Genomic DNA, 18006 nt, shown 5'->3' with positions numbered 1-18006 from the left:
CCGCAAAAATAAATGACGGTGTGGGAGACCCTGGAAGTTTAAACAATTATTTTGAAATTTAAAAAGGGTGAAAATGAAAGTATTAACAAAGTTGATATTCTAACTGTCCTTTGCAAAGCTTCATTAGATCTTGCAGAGCTACATAACTTATGGCTCAACTTTTTACATTCTATAGTGCATGCACAATTTTGTAGCTCATTGAAGAATTATATTGGTCATTTCTGGCGCAGTCACTTTTGGTTTCAAGTAAGTGGTTCAGATAATTGCTCTGATAAAAGCTTTGAAAATACTAATTAGGTTGTAAAAAGTTTTCCTTTAAACCTGTCTAACTGATATACTTTATAACAAAAGGATATCCCAAGGGAGGTTCTTTTCCTGTTAGGACTACAGTTTATCAGAATTTTATACAAAGTACTTTGTGTTTTATTCAAATGACTTTCTTTAAACTTTTTTGTTATTTCTACACAGTGCAGAATTAATTTCTCCCTTTCATAACCTTTTTTTGTTTCAGTGTATTCTTATGATCCCTCTCTTTAATCCTTTACTCTTCTTGTCATCTCCACAGACCATCCACGTGGCCATCGTATGTGCAGGTTACAACGCCAGCCGAGACGTGGTGACACTGGTTAAATCTGTCCTTTTCCACAGGTACAGCAATGCTCTTTTTTTACATTTTACCCTTTATACACCAACCAGGATTCCTACAAATGACATTTATATACAAGTCTTTTTGCATCTTTATACATCTTAAGAACTTCCAGGCTAGTAAAAAGGACTGGGCGTCCTATTGGGACTAGGCTTTTAATTGAAGTTTTAAGGTAGTTATTTTAACCTAAACCATGATCTTTTCCGAAACCTACCCAAGTTTTCTATAACCAAGTGTTTTTCTTTCTCTAAATCTAACCTAACTGCGACTGTTGTACAATGAAACTGCGATTGTAATTGACATTGCATTGGCATGTTTTCATGTTAACACATTTCTTGCCCACCACCACATAATGAGTTGTTATGAGGTTGTGTCCATTTCACATATTTCTGTCAGACTGTGTAGTTATACAACAACGTGCTGTAGATTAAGTATTTGATGGATATCAACTTTGGATTTTGGCAACTATCTAGCGTTACCCAAATGAAAGGAGCTTCTTTAATGGATGTTCTGAACCATTTCCCTATTGAATGGATGAGTTGCGTCTCTGCCATTACTTTCAGCACTTAAACATAAAATACCACCTATTGTCAGAGAGGCAAAGGACCTCTGAACAAATGAGAAAACCTGTTAATGTGATAAAGTAGGTGTCCTGTTAAACCTGAAGGATGGAAAAGACAAACCTGCATTTCTTTCAAGCTGACGTATGAGCACTTAAATACTGTGAAACATCACTTGATGTTCAGCCGGTGCCATTAGTCTTATGTAAACATGAATAATGAATGGTTTATTGTACATTGGAGACGGAGGAGCCATTAGTAATCAGTCAGTGTGCATTCAGCATCACAGCTTCTAACGGCACCACTTCTTAATTAGCTCTGGAGTTGCAGGTGAGTTAATCATAAGTGCAATGATAATTCCATTTTATACTACTAGAAACTTAGTTTTAACTCCTGCTGGTAGATGCACCTTTAGACTGTCATTTTTCTTTTTAATGACCAGAGATACTTAAGATGCACACTCTCTTTCTATTGTTTTATGGCTAAAGATTTCTGTCAGGTTGAAACTATTCTCTCTGATAGCACCATAGGGGTTTAACTACAGTTGTGTTTATTCACAAACATGCTAATGTTTATTATGATGAATTCAAATAAGAATCAAATCCAACTGGGTCTTGCTCATAAGTGAATATACAACATTTTGAAACCAAATGAGGCAATTTGCAATGCAGCTCACAACCCTTTTTCTCAGTCACAATTCATTTAAATCAAATGCCATAATGTTACTGCTAGAATCTCTGTAATGATGTCATTTTCCCAGATGGGATATCCAGAGGTATCCATATATCTGCTAGAAATCATGTAAAAAGATGCTTTTTAAAACTGATTTGCCCTCATGATCCTCAAATTTAGATTGGTCTTTAGCATGTAAAGACACCTAGTTGGAATGGTGATGGTTAAAGGCAGCTAATACTGCATGACTTTTCAAGGTCTAGATTTGCCAAAAGCTAAAACAAACAAAAAACAAAACAAAAAAAACAACAACAACAATGTCCGTACCATTCTCATCAACACTCTCTCCCAAGAACACCTTTGGGGAATTTTTTAGATTTGCCACAAATGTCCACTTGGACTTAAAGATGACCTGATTAGATTTTGGTAGTCAAAGGTTAAGGTCACTGTGACCTTGTGTCCATCTCAATTTGGTAAATGCAATATCTCAAGGACGCCTTGAAGGAATTTCTTCAATGTTGGCACAAACATTGCCTTGGACTCAAGAATGAACTGATTAGAATTTGGTGGTCAAAGGTCACTGTGACCTCACAAAACATGTTTTTGGCCATAAAACAAGAATCTATATGCTAATTATGACAAAATTTCACAGATATGTCTAATACAATATAATGTAATGATGACATTTTATAGCCAAAAGGTCAAAAGTCATTTTACTGTGACATCATAATGTTCTGCAATAACACTTTTCTGGCCATTATTCAGCATCATAACTCAGGAACAGAAGGGGAAACATTTGGTCAGATACTGAATTGGTTACACTAGTCTTAGGTGTCCACCTTGAAAATGTGCTGATTGTATAGATCAGATGTAGACAAGCTGTGGCTCCAGAGCCGCATGTGGCTCTGTAGCTCCTCTCCAGGTCCCTGTGGCTTTGACAAAAAATGATATGGAAATGAATAATTCTTACATTATCCAACTGTAAAATTGTGTTGCCTTTACACCAACAATGCTTTGTCAAAGAAAATGTACACCATACATCTACAGCATGGCACTTTCCCTCTAAATTTTGCCAAACCTCAATAGCGGTATCTATTCTGGGGTTCAGCTAAGCTAGCTAAGACCAATCAAAAAAAAAAAAAAAAAAAAAGTCCTGGGGAAAATTCTGGCATTTGATAGTCCATTGACAGATTTGAATGCTTTAACTGCCAACATTGTAAAGTGTGTTAGGGGTGGGGGGCTCCTTTGATAGTAAAGGTTGCTGACCCCTAGTATTCATCATCTGTGCTGCTGGATTAAAGATGTGTGTGTAGCATCAATGTTTTAAAATTTGTAGCTTCATACAACTTCAAACATCCATATTTTAAGCATTGCCTCCTGTCATGGCTACAGTGTGGATAGACATGAATGTAAACTGTAACTTGACTGGTTGGCATAGGCATACAACAATGAGGCAGTTATTCTAGTTTTAAAATGTTTGTCTAAATGTCTAATTCCCTACTGAACATGGGAGATCTTCAGTGTCTAAATTAAAACATCCATACAGGACATAAAAAGAAATACAGTCCACATTCTTATATGTATTTCTTTTCTTATGTATGCATTCACTGCATCATAGTAACAGTTTTTGATACACAAGACTATCACATCAGTTTGATGATTTTCATTTAAATCATGTAGAATTTTTCAGAAAAATAGTCCTGGAATAAAATAGTAGCAGGTGTGAAGAAATTTGGAGAACAGTCAGATAAAAGACTAGACCTCAGCATCACTGTTTTCCATAGATTAGGTTTACAATATTGTGCTCCAATTGTAAAGCTGTCTAAAGAAAAAAGTATGACGCCTACCTAAAGAATGACTCATGCAGCAGAATAGTGTTTACAGATTCCCCCCTCCTTTATCAGGTGATTGGCAATGATATGAACAGAAATGGCTTTTTTTCTTTCTTTTTTTTTTTTTTTTTTTGTCGAGGACAGGTCACCAGCGGCATTGCTAATATGCAAACCACTACAGGCCCTGTTTAATCAGGGGGGATGTTTAAATGTTGACTCACTGTTGTTTTGCCACTGAGTGACAAATATGTGAGCGGACAGACGCTGGAGAGGTCAGCCTGTTGGACTGACATCTGATAGTGTTGGGCATACCGCTGAATGACAGAGAGGATGGGATGGGACATTGATTGTCAAACATCACCTAACCCTACGATTAGCTGACCTGCAGCTTTTATCAAACAGTCTCCAGCTGTATTTCTTCCTTGTATTGTCGATTTGTGATGAATGTGCTCAAAGGAATATGCTATAAATTTCCTATGAAACACGGTTTAGATGATCTATGCCATAGTTACTGTACTATACTGTCAGTTAATTTCCAGCAGCCATATGTTGTTTGGCCTACACTGTAAATCAAAAATTTGCCACCAGTTCATCTCTTGCCTCAGTGATGGAGAGCCCTGTAGAATCGCTCTCACTGTGTGACTGATGCTGTCCCGCATGAAAGATGGCCTCTTTCTGCTGTATTCAGTCAGACAACGGGGCTTCTCATCATTCTGATCTGTCCAACAGCAGCTGTATATGTCCCTGTTGAGATAATCCCAGACCAAAAAAACAACAGCATTGGGCGTCTGTTTAAAAGCTTTAAATGACCTTTGTGTATTTATTCCAAATAAGTGACCTGTGGCTGTACAAATGATAATGTTTTCTGTCAGAAGCAAAAGTGTTAGTAATAGACATTGTTCCACACCACAAAACCTTTTTTTTGTGGCTGTAGGGTGGGCATGCAAAGTGTCTGACTTTGAAATGGGGGAACATGGTCTGCCTCCCACCTCCTACCAACAGCTAACATTAATTTATTTTAATCATGCCCACAATCTTTCCCTAAGCTGAATAAAGTAGTTTTAGTTGCCTAAGCTTTACCAGACAACCTGAATTGTTGGTTGGGTCAGCTTGCTGGTGGGGGAACCAGATCAGAAAATGCTCATATAGGTCATTTTGGAAGGCAAAGACAAACCACTTATTTAATGGTTAAGGTCATTACAAAGTCATTACAGAAAGAGCTGCTTTTAATGTTGCTGATGGGGAAGTACTCGGCCATGTATGTGAAGGTTGACAATCATGAATTGATGTCATCCTAGTGCTCTGGTTTCCTGTTCTGCATTATGATGTGATACTGAAAGCAATTATAATTGTGTCTATGTTCATATAAACCACACCAAATATGCTGGGTAACAACAGCCCAACTAAAAGATTCACCTGTAAGTTTCAGAGAAATACACTGCTGTACACTGTGGATGCACCAATGTGATCCACTGCATTGGTATCAGCATTGATACTGACCTTATTTAGCAGATTGGGTGGGTCACTAATAAGGCTTTCACATCAGGGACCTGGATCCAGATCCAAGTACAGTTGACCACAAGTCAAGTTCATTTGATTAGTGTGAATACAGTGCACTGCACTTAGGCCTGGTACAAATACCTTATATGAACAGCCTGAAATGTGAGTGATCCACATTAAATAGTAACTTAATATTCATGTAGTTTAATTGTTTCTTTATCAATGCCATTGTGAGATTCAGTCTTTCTGCTATCAGCTACATTTATTCAGTCACGTTTGGCTGATTACTCAAATTCTATTGCTAAAGTCTTTTCTGGTAATATTGCCATATTTATAGTCAGCCCAAATTTCATTCCAAAGTCATCAGATACGGATGCTTTGTCATGCCTCTCTGCATCTGATACAGATACCGAGGGCACCCTTTGTCATCTTTATGAGATGCACCGGGCTTTCAGCTAACTCCACTGGAAACCCATCCGCGCAATATTTGACAAAAGTCAATGTAGTTTTACCTAATGTCACATAAGTCAGTGTAGTTTTAACATAACGTGACCTTACTTACCTCCATTGTATACTTACGTCACTCACATGAGGCATTTACATCATGTTAAGAACTTATTTAAGTCTTATCCAAGTCTGAGGCCATGGCCCTCAGCCGGAAAAGGGTGGATTGCCCACTCCAGGTCGGGGGGGAGGTCCTTCCTCAGGTGGAGGAGTTTAAGTATCTCGGGATCTTGTTTACGAGTGAGGGTAGGATGGGGCGGGAGATTGACAGGCGGATTGGGGCGGCGTCAGCAGTGATGCAGGCGCTTAACCGGTCCGTTGTGGTGAAGAGGGAGCTTAGCCAAAAAGCGAAGCTTTCGATTTACCGGTCGATCTATGTTCCAACCCTCACCTATGGTCATGAGCTCTGGGTAGTGACCGAAAGAATGAGATCGCGAGTACAAGCGGCCGAAATGAGTTTCCTCTGCAGGGTGGCTGGGCTCAGCTTTAGGGAGGTGAGGTGCTCGGACATCCGGGAGGGTGCTCGAGCATCCGGTGAGGTGCTCGGACATCCGGTAGGGACTCGGAATAGAGCCGCTGCTCCTCCACATCGAGAGGAGCCAGTTGAGGTGGTTCGGGCATCTGGTAAGGATGCCTTCCGGACGCCTCCCTTGGGAGGTGTTTCGGGCGTGTCCAACCGGGAGGAGACCTCGGGGCCGCCCCAGGACACGCTGGAGGGACTACATCACCCGGCTGGCCTGCGAATGCCCCGGGGTTCCCACAGAAGAGCTGACGGAAGTGGCTGGGGAGAGGACTGTCTGGGCTTCTTTGCTGAGGCTGCTGCCCCCGCGACCCGGACCCGGATAAGTGGAGGACGACGACGACGACGACGACGACGACGACGACTAACCTAACCGAGTAATTTTGTTGCTTAAACCTAATCAAGCCTTTGGCATCAGTATCACACACTGAGGGGCGCAAGAAGCATTGGTATTTGATGACCTGGGAGTGTCATTATTTGACAACCGGGGATGAGAATGTGTTGCTATGGCATGTATGTCAACAGTCATTCTCTAGCCTGAATGGCATCGTCACAGCAAAAGCTTTGTTTTCTATGCAGTTCTGTTTATGGTGACATAATTTTGGTCTGTAAAGCTACTGCCAATACTTACTCATCTATTCCTGCACGTGCTTCACAACAAATGTGTTCACCAGACTAAAAGTGAAAAAGTATACAGTTGCTTAGAAATAGTGCATGGATGAAATAGATTTTGTTATATGTTTAAATAACAAAGTGCGGTAAAACAGTTGCTCATTGAATCAGCTCTACTAAAACCTTCTAGCAACTATAGAGGGGGTTGGTTTTAATTTCCACAGCCACAGATAGCTGAAGTGGTTCTAGGTACAGAAATTCATAAGCATGTGATTAAGACTTTTAACAGTGGTGTGGAGCATCCTGGATTACTCAGTAGGCAAACCTGGCACAGGTCCAGGAACCCAAGGGTTCAGGTGGTCCCTGGTCAAGAGTCTCTGCTCTGTGTGACGTGACAATTACTGTTTATTGTTGGAAAGTCAATCCAATGAATACAAAGAGGCCCAAATCAACTAAAAGGAGATGCAAATCGACTACAAAGAGATATGAATCAACTACAAAGAGAAACAAATACACTATCAAGGTCACAACTCGACCACAAAGAGATGCAAATTTACTACAGAGAGATGCAAAGTGATTACAAAGAGACACAACTTGGCTACAAAAAGATACAAATCAACTAAAGAATATAGACTACAAAGAGACAACAACCCAACTACAGAGAGATGCAAATCGGCTACTAAGAGACACAAATTTACTACCAAGGGATGCAACTCAATTCAAAAGAGATGCAAATTGACTACAAAGAAATGTAAGTAAGCAACAAAGAGACACAACTTGGCTACAAAGAGATGTAAATGAACTACAAAGAGACACAACTTGGCTACAAAAAGATTCAAATTGACTAAAAAGAGACAGGAATTTACTACCAAGGGATGCAACTGGACTACAAAGAAATGTAAGTCAGCTACAAAAAGACACACCCTAACTACAAAGAGTGGCAAATTGACTACAAAGAGACGTAACTCGACCACAAAGTGATGCGAATTTACTACAAACAGAAACAAATGCACTATCAAGGGATGCAACTTGACTACAAGGAGATGCAAATTGATTACAAAGATAAACAAAGTGACTACAAAGAGATGCAAATCTAGCACGAAGAGAAACAAATCAACTACATAGAGACACAAATCAACTACAAATGAACAAAATAAGAGAAAATGACCTCAAAGGCACAAAGGTGTCATCAAAGCTGCCCAAAAAATTAACACTATTTCAAAAACTGAAACTTAAACAGAATCTCAACAGCCAGTTCCCTGTCTTTGGGTATTGGATTCAGTATTGGGAGAGAAAAAGTTGGATCTGTTTATCCCTACTCTACATATGATGGAAGTGACTTTCTTTTTACATGGAGGTGAATACTCAAGCTCTGGACAACCCCTCACTCCTCTCTGAGCAGATGAGAGCACAATGAATCTGTATCTGTGTCCGCTCAGAAAGTCTTTACTGGAACATGCTAACAATCATTATGAAGATTACATGATAAGATTATCATGGGTACAGATCTAATAATCAGGATGTACTTGACATATTTGCTTCCTTATCTGCATAATCCCAAGCATCCAATGAAAGGCTTGTTGCTGATTGTCCAGAGGATGTGAAGACCCTTTCTATTTGCACTGCCGTTTCTGACAGCTTGTATGGAACCAGAGTTCCAACACATTTTGACAGCTCCCAGCCCCCAGTACTTATTGAGCAAGTGCAGCTGACACATTCATTCCCAAAGTCATTCAGCACAAGACACCCAAGGGTGCTCACATCCTCAGCTCAGTGTCACTATTTCTTGACCTGATTTGGAAGTCCTGAATACCTATTTTTCACACTCCCCCCTCTTATATGTGTGTGAGGTCTAAGATACAGAGTGAGCAGGCTTCTCTGGATGAAGTTTCAGGCATCGTGTCTGATGAATCACCCCCTTCACTGTGCTGTGTCTGCTTTACCAGCCTCAGGCCTGATTGCATACACTCATTCCCAAACTATATAGTTGAAGTCGACAAAACAATCTTGACTCAAGCTTCAATTACCTGCTTATTTCGGAGCTTTCAATCAATTCACATGGTCTTCATGAACAGATGGAATTGTAGATGTAGGGTTAGGGTTTGATCATAAAGCTGCTGTGATATATATATATTTACTAAGAATATGTTGCTCCCTAAAAGATTGGAATATGCATGTGGCCATCATACTTGATAACTGAAATGGGTGCTGCACTAATTTATTAGTCAGGACTAGGGCTTGTTTCAGTGTCATTTTCAGTACTTGGCCAAGAAGATTCCTGAGTTATATTCAGAAAATGATCCATCCATCCATCCATTTTCATCTGCGTATCTGGGGTCGGGTCACGTGGGCAGCAGGCTGAGCAAAGCACCCCAGACATCCCTCTCCCCGGCAACGCTTTCCAGCTCCTCCTGGGGTCCCCAAGGCGTTCCCAGGCTAGACGAGATATGTAATCCCTACAGTGTGTTCTGGGTCTGACCCGGAGCCTCCAGCAGTGGAGGGACGTGCCCGGTGGGACGTGCCCGGGACACCTCCAGCAAGAGGCGCCCAGGAGGCATCCTAGTCAGATGCCTGAACCACCTCAACTGACCCTTTTCAATGTAAAGGAGCAGCGGCTCTACTCTGAGCTCCCTCCGGATGTCACCTTATCTCTAAGACTGAGCCCAGCCACACCACGGAGGAAACTCATTTTCACCACATGTATCCACTATCTCATTCCTTCGGTCACTACCCAGAGTTCATGACCATAGGTGAGGGTTGGGACGTAGATGGACCAGTAAATCGAAAGCTTTGCTTTCCGGCTCAGCTCCCTCTTCACCACGACGGACCGGCATGTATGATCAGAAATGATACACCAGAGGTTTTTTTTGTTTGTTCGTTTGTTTGTTTGTTTGTTTGTTTTTTGTTTGTTTTTAGGAATGTTGTTCCTCTTCTTTTAGCAAAATGAGCTAAAGTTCTCAATATTTAAATCTTGTCTGAGCACAATCAGTTATATCAGAATATTACCTAAGTAAAAATCTTGCTAAATACGGCAACATTTTAATTTAAATCAGGAGGTATCTGTTCTGTCAATGAGTGACAAAAACTACAAATCTGATCAGGCATTTAATGGCATATTTCTATACTCTGTGCAACAGAGACATTTTGGTCTACACAAAAGAGCACTGAGGTTTGATACCTAGTCAAAGTTAATTAACTTGTCATGTAGTGAAGGGTATAAGCACGTATACTGGGTATACTCACCTCTTTTTCTGGCTGTTTACAGTATATCAACAGATCAGCTAAGAAAACATTGGAATATAGAAGAGAGTACACCCACTTCCTCCACTGTAATCTACTTATCTACCTAGTAGTACATCCACCTCATCAACTACCACTACATCACTGATGAAGAGTACTGTGAAACCAGTTGTATGTCATCTGAGGTTGTTGAGGAGCTTTGTCAAGTCTGGTTAAAAAATCTAACAGTAGGTCTGTGCAAAACAGGGAGCATAAGTTAGAAAAAATGTTGGTAATAGACACAAGATGCTATGAAGTCATATAGAGGAAAATAAAGGTTCAAGTGTTTTTGTTGCTTGACCTATATTGGGGACTACACATCAGCATATCTCTGTTGTTGCATAAGTTTTGACCTTTTGATCATTTTCAAAATCTGTCTCTTAAAAGTCTTCCAAATTTAGCAAAATGCCATATTAAACTGGCTGGGGCTATTCTGTGTTTGTTTGTTTTTTTCAGTGCAATCCATGAAAACATCCAAACCAACAATATGTTAGTCTGTCTCTCAGTACTGAATCAAAAAGCTTGGAACTGAATCATTCCTATTCAAATGCTATTTAAAAGCTCTGTTTTAGTAATCAAGAAGTCCTCTGTTCATTCTGAGTCTTTTCATACATGACAACATTTGGGGGAAAAATTAGACTACAGGAATTCTATTTTCTCCGCACCAGAGACAGCCGTGGCCAGAGGCATTATGTTTTCAGGTTGTCTATCCATCCGTCCATCTGTCCCATTCATGTGAACGCAGTATCTCAAGAACACCTAAAGGGAATTTCTTAAAATTTTGTCACAAATGTTTACTTGGACTCATGGATGAACTGATTAGATTTTGGTGGTCAAAGGTCAAGGTCGCTATGACCTCGCATCTATCTCATTCTCGCTTGAGCGAATTTCTTGGTATTGGCACATAGATTCCTTTGGACCCAGTATTGAACTCATTAGATTTTGGTGGTCAAGGGTCAAGTTCTATGTGACCTCATCTGTCTCATTTGTGTGGATGTGATATCTTTAGAACACCTTGAGGGAGTTTCTTCAAATTTGGCACAAATGTTCACTTGGACTCAACAATAAATTTATTAGATTTTGGTGGGCAAAGGTCAAGGTCAGTGTGACCTTGCATCTGTCTCAGTCTTGTGAGCACGATATTTGAAGAACGCCTAAGGGGAATTTCTTTAAGTTTGACACAAAGGTCCACTTAAACTGGAGGATAAACTGTTGATGATTTTGTGGTTGAAGGTCAATGGTCAAGGTCAGTGTGACCTCACAAAATGTTTTTTTGGGCTGTAGCTGACAAAATTTCACACAAATGCCTAATGGGATAAAAAGATGAAGTGGTGACATTTTATATCCAAAAGGTCAAAGGTCAGCTTCACTGTGACATCATAATGTTCTGCATTAAACAATTTTCTCACCACATATAGTGTAAATATGCATCATTAAGCAGAAAAGCAAACTGTTCATCTACAGTTAGTTTTCCCAGTTTAGTGGAATAGACAAACTGGCCCTTTTAATGTAGTTGTTGTAAAGAACTTTCTCTGTGAAGTTGTTGAAGTTTAGTAACTTTGAAGCAGGATGTTGCTGTCAAAGAGCGTAGAGCTTATCCATGTTTGTGTATGTGTTTGTGTGTGTGTGTGTCCACAGGCGGAACCCACTACATTTCCATTTCATCACAGACTCCATTGCTCAGCAGATCCTGTCCTCTCTTTTCCATACCTGGATGGTCCCTGCCGTCAGGGTCGACTTCTATGACGCAGACGAGCTGAAGGTGAAGAGCCCTGACCCCCGTTCACCTCACTGACTGCCAGCTTCCCTCAGAAATACTCAGACCTGCATTCTTCACTTTTTATTCTGTAGTTGATTATTGCCACCTTCTTTAATTCTTTGGAAAAGTTAGTAGCTTTGTAAACCATCTTTAAGGATGATGTTGTATAAACAGTAAGTAATGTCAGTCCTGCTGTGGTGTGGTCTTTCAGTCCGAGGTGTCATGGATCCCTAACAAACATTACTCCGGAATCTATGGCCTGATGAAGCTGGTGCTCACTAAGACGCTGCCATCCGACCTGCAGAGAGTCATCGTCCTGGACACAGACATCACATTTGCTACTGACATCGCTGAACTCTGGGCTGTCTTCCATAAGTTTAAAGGTAACTCAGCTGCTATTTTTGAACTCTGTTCATTTCACTGTATGTACATGAAACCAAGGCTATGACCAGTATGACAGTTACTAGTAGTTTTGAAACTAAAGATGGTCATTTTGTGGGCTAGTGTTTTCAAGTCTTTCTCCACTCAAAAATATGCTTTTCATTTGTTAATGTCCTGGCTTTGACTTTACTGAATTGTATCTGTGCAAAGTTTGGCACTAGAGAATAGTTTTCACATTTCGCCACTGAAGGGGGCGATGTTGAGGCACTTCACTAAAATTTGAGGTTTAAACGTAAACCGGATAAGCGAGATGAGGTACAACAGAAAAACCAATCACTGTCCAACACAGAAAACGCATCACCAGGGGAGCAGACTTCAACGCAACACCAGCAAAGAAACCTGAAACCACCAGAGCGGACTGTCCGTACAAAGCACAGAGTTAGCATTAGTATAGTGAAAGTTTTGCATGCTAACATTGTCAAGTGTGTTTCTGGATGTTAACCAGACCAATGAGAACATACTGTAACATCTTAGCAGATATTATTTATGTGTCACAGCATTAGCACTGTGTCAGCCACAGCCAATTACAAGCTAACAAGCTAACAAACAACTTAAACGAATAAAAGATGCTAACTACACTTACTATTCTGATACATCTGCTAGTCACTGAACTTGGTGTGCAACAGACTCCTTATCTGAGTCGGGGTCTGACTGAGGCTGAAACATGTATGGCTAGATTTTTCTGATATTTCCTTGAACGTAAACACTAGCCATCTGGATGTGCCCTGCTCTTTCACCAGTCAACTGGTCACCAGTCTAGCCCTAGGAGAATGACCATATTTGTATGAAGGACGAAGCAAAACCTAAAGCTAGCTGCTAGTTTGATAAGCATGGTGCATTTACAGCTATGGTTAACAAAAAAAATGCTAATGCAATTTTTTTTGTATGCGAAACACAAACGCAAAACCACTAAAACAAAATGTACCTAGCAGAAAAACTGAATTCCTGACTCCTTAGAGGGTCTTTTAGTACAACCAAATGCTGAACAAGACTCTTTTAGGTGACCAAAAGTAACAGTTAACTTTAATGAACTGAAAACTCACTGACATAGTGACAGTTATGGCTAAGCCTGTGAGTCTGGAGTTATGCCATGGTTACATTACCCAACCAACATTTTGATGTGGTAGCGACTTGTCAATGGACGGCACCAACCCGTCACTCAAAGCTGCCATGCCCTTAAACATGATTTACATTTGTATTAATAACATTTAAACAGGTGAGTTTCACCTAATTCACCCCCTGTACAGTTGTCACAGATAGGGAAATTAGTTATAGTGGCTAAAACCATTTTTTGTACCAGGCTGTAAACATGTTTCTTTCTGCTGTAAAGTTAAAGCATTTTAACATGGAGGTCTTTGGGGATTGACCCACTTTTGGAGCCAGCCTCAAGTGGCCATTAGAGGAAATGCGGTTTTGGCGTCATTTTTAAGCCCTGTTGGGTCTGGAGGGGAAGTTTAAGTTTTACTGTTTCCCATGAACTTTTAGTTTGATCTTGTGGAAAGCTTCTGAATTAGCATGCATATTTTCAATGGACACTTAACCCCATGAATTTATGTATTTATTTATTTTTTGCACATCATATTTTATAGACAAACCAATGATTCTGTTTAATTGGAATATAAACGATAGAATAATCAACATTGTTGACAGCAGTACAGAGTCAGACTAAAGGTCTGTCGTGTCAGCTGTGGGCCGTTAGCCTTCAGTAATGCTTTCTCTCCCCTTTCGTTCTCAGCAATGGCTGATTGATCACTCATGTAGAGAAAATCACTACCATGACTCACCATGTAGGACTGTTCTTGTTCAATCAATATGTATTTGGGGTCAGCTGAATAGAAGGTGTGTTACACAGGTGGTGTTCCTGTGATAAGCCTCGAGGAGTAGCTCTCCATCTTCTCATGACCTACAGTGTGTGTGTGTGTGTGTGTGTGTGTGCTGTAAATGAAAGTAGTGGTGTGAGAATTGAAAAAGAGAGCTGGAGAGAGAACATCACACCCTGGCTGCTGTCACATGTCTACACAACTGGCCAATGCATGAAGCGGGTATGATTGCAGAATGTTCTGTTCCGGAAAGTTGAGCTGCCAGCATGCTTCATCAGAACTGCTTGTTGGATGTTGGAACAGCTTATGTCTTCCCCACACCTTTTCCCACGTCAAAATAGGTAGGGCTGTGTCCAACATTTTTTGTATTTTTCCCAATCACACAATCCGCCATTCATACCCATTTCACACTGTCATTGGCCGGCTGTGTGGAGGTGAGAAAGGGGCCAGGGTTTGAACTTCTCCCTCAGGTTCATCTTTTCATTTGTTACACAACTATTCCTGTCACTTGTCATGTGAACAACTGAGTGCAACACTGTGAATGCCTTCCAGGTTAGATATATTGCGTAACAAGATGACATCTAACCCTTCTGTATGGCAGCTGGCTTTCCACTCAGGCTTCTAGTGTGCAAGGGTGCCCCCAGAAATTTTTCTTAGGAGTGGCCAGATGGGGCCACTAAAAGTCTTGGGGTGGCACACTAAAACCAAAAGCTAAATTTCAGAAATTTTATTAAGCTGTTGTAGTATGTAGGCTAGTTGAAAACTATATCAGTATGGAAAGTTAGGAAGTTAGGAATCACATACTGATATACTTTGGTTTCTTAATCTTAATTTTACAAATTATCTAATTTGCATAAGGTAATACTGGTGCAGTTAACATTTTGAGTTCCACGACAATCATGTTTTAATATGTCATGTATCTATACATGTGAGTTCATCATTCTTCTTCAAATAGGCTGATTGTCCTTTTCCTGAAAATAGTATTTCACCACAGTATTTACTGTTCAATGGCAAGCTCGTCATGTTTCTGAAAACACTGAGAAATGGGCAACTCAGTTACAGAATCTTGGTTTATGTTTTATCAGCCCTGCTTAGTTTTACTGCTTGATCTGAGTATGATCTAAGTTTGAGAGAAAGAGAGAGGAGCTGGTCTGTCTATAGACCCATTTCTATACTCTTTGTGTCTGTGGTGGCGGCATGGGTGGTGGGCAAAACAAAGTTGCGAAAGCACAGCATGGCGTGTTTTGCATCATCCAGCAGAGTTTCTCTTGGAGGGGAGCAGGGAAATCTAGGCACTAGTTACACCTACTATCCACATGATTTTGATACAAAGCTGGTTGAAAATTGGCCAAGTACCCTTTTGAAAAGACAAATATACAGCTTTAATTTGAAGGAGTACATTGATTGGAAGGAACAACACATTTACTGGAACAAGTTTTTAGGGGAGACTGGTGGGTACCCATTGAAAACTTTTTCATTCAGATATTTTAAGGTGAGAGTTCAAGGGACCCTTTTAAAAAAGACCATGCCAGTTGTTCCCTTGCTGAAATTTAGCCTAATTTGGAGTGTTATTTAGTCTCTCTTCCTGACAAGCTATTCTGACATGGTTGGTACCAGTGGATGCCTTAGGTTGTCGACTATGGTCTTCTACCTCACTTAAGTAATGAGTGGAACACAGGCTCTTAGAAATAGTAATGTCGGCCTCTAATTATTTTCACCAGGAGGGACCAGCAATTGTATCAAGATGGGCTTTCAGATGCTGTGACACGATCAGACAAGCACTTCCTTTGAGAATAGTCAGACTTTTATAGTATGAGAGAGGACAGGCAGGAAGTGTGGAGGCGATAGGACACAAAGTCCTGTGAGTACATCACTGGGAGGTAGGGAACAGAGGAGAGCGTAAAGATTGAGGAAGGCACGTAGGCAGGAGGAGGGAAGGAGGCGGCGGTGAGTCACTTCAAAGATTTATGGGTAGTGCTGTCCAATAGTGCAGCGCAGCCAGCAGGGGTTTGGATCAATCTTAATTAGCAGTTGACTCCAATGCAGCACCTCTGCCACCCACTCCCTTTGCTGTCCAGCCTGGCTGAACTGTCTAACCCCATTATCTTTAAAGCATCACAACAGTCCAGTAAGACACATTCTATAAATGTTATTCTCAGGCTTTAGCTTTCTTTAAATGATGTATAAAGATGGTGAGGAGGGCTGATACAGTGCCATGATTAAGCCAGCACAGCTCTTATTTTATCTGGTCATTAACTTTATCAGGCTCATATAAGCCACCAGCACATGGGGATGATAAGATGTTAATTTATGCAAAGAAGGCATATATTGATACATGTCATCAAGGACTTTAAATATAGTAACCACATACTGTACTACACAACACAACCAGAATCTGTGCTTAAAGGGCCAGTGTGTAATATTTGGCATGGTTTATTGTCAATCTGAATCTGAATCTGAATATTCTACCCATTAATATGTTTATACAAGTGTAAAGTCGCTATAAAATGAAATTCGTTTGGTTTTCGTAGCCTTATAATTATGCTTTTATATGTGTATGTATATATATATATATATATATATATATATATATATATATATATATATATATATATATATATATATATATGTATATATAGCAAGGGCCTTGCTTTAGAGAGGTCGCCATCTTGTGCCGCCATGTATGTACGGCAGACCGAGCGGACAATCCAGCCAGCCAGAGAATGCGTTTCGTGTGTATAAATGAACCAACGAAGACAGTGGAAGGAAGGAAGAAGGAGGAGGAAACATCAGAGAGTGTTAGTAGTTTGTCGATAGAGAGTAGTGAAAAGTTTTTTTAGTTATAAAGTTTGCGAATGGACCACACTTACCACACAACAGGAGAGAATGAACCCGAACTGTCATCTGCAAGGAAAAGAAGACGCAACTTCACTCCTTGTGATGCACTCTCTGCGGCGCTTTTCCTCCTGATGATATATCTCCCCAACAATGATGGATGATCGATGATAAACAGCTGAGCTCTGTTTACAGGCTACGCTGTAAGTCAGTGTGCGGGCTGGAGATTGGTGGAGCAAAGAGGGGAGGGGGTCCCCACTCGGTATGGTAAACGAGTATGTGTGTATGAAGTGTGTCTGTTACGCTAGAAGAGTCAGAGTTTGGGACGGAGTCTTTTACCCCTTGGAGTGTTACCAGAGTTTTTGGAGTGCTCAAATAAACTGGCCTTTTTCCCGAACGCTCCTCTGGTCTCCTGCTCGTGAGTGATTCATTACAATATTGTAACATGGTTTAGATTTCTAAATAAATATTCACCTTGTCGCTAGATAGACCTACTCCTGAAAAACTCGTGCGCAAGGCTTTTTGCCCCTACGAGGCCACCGTCATTTACCCGACGGGAGGGGTGAGCGAGTGAGCCCTGCAATCTAGAATTTGACCACTGATGTCACTGTTTTCAACCCATTTTACACACTGGCCCTTTAAGTATGATCACTGGGACTGTGCCTTCAGTAGTAACTACTGTAAATTCTGACAGCTGTGGCCACAGGCACATGTTTTTGGGTTGTCTGTCCATCCGTACATCTTTCTGTTTGTTTGTTACTTCCATTTTTGTGAATGTGGCCATCATCAAACCTCAAAACTTAGAAACAGATGAGAAGACATTAGGTCACACTCTAAAAAAGAATCCACTGGTTCAGCTTAAAAAGATTAAGGTAACAATTTGCATGCATCTTTTTAAGTAGTTCCAACTCTGGCATTATTGAGTCAGTCCTATGAGTCTTTTATATTCTGACAAACTCAGTTGTTTCAGTACAACAAACATGATTTGCTTTGAACTTGAAACACTTTATTAAGTTGAACCAACTA

The 18006-nt window shown here is 40.5% G+C and overlaps 1 protein-coding gene across 1 annotated transcript in view; it reads left to right on the top strand.

Moving 5' to 3' along the window:
* Positions 1 to 18006, top strand: part of large1 (LARGE xylosyl- and glucuronyltransferase 1) — a 171000-nt gene that overhangs the window by 76253 nt on the left and 76741 nt on the right. Inside the window, exons 4-6 of the mRNA XM_033614595.2 lie at positions 566 to 648; positions 11764 to 11887; positions 12096 to 12267. Coding sequence (XP_033470486.2) covers positions 566 to 648; positions 11764 to 11887; positions 12096 to 12267 — 379 coding nt within the window. The remainder of the gene's footprint in view (positions 1 to 565; positions 649 to 11763; positions 11888 to 12095; positions 12268 to 18006) is intronic.

This window comes from Epinephelus lanceolatus, chromosome 23, assembly GCF_041903045.1.
Source record: "Epinephelus lanceolatus isolate andai-2023 chromosome 23, ASM4190304v1, whole genome shotgun sequence".
NCBI lineage: Eukaryota > Metazoa > Chordata > Actinopteri > Perciformes > Serranidae > Epinephelus > Epinephelus lanceolatus.
Note: the sequence above shows the minus strand (reverse complement) of the source record. Positions and strands in the feature narration are given on the sequence as shown.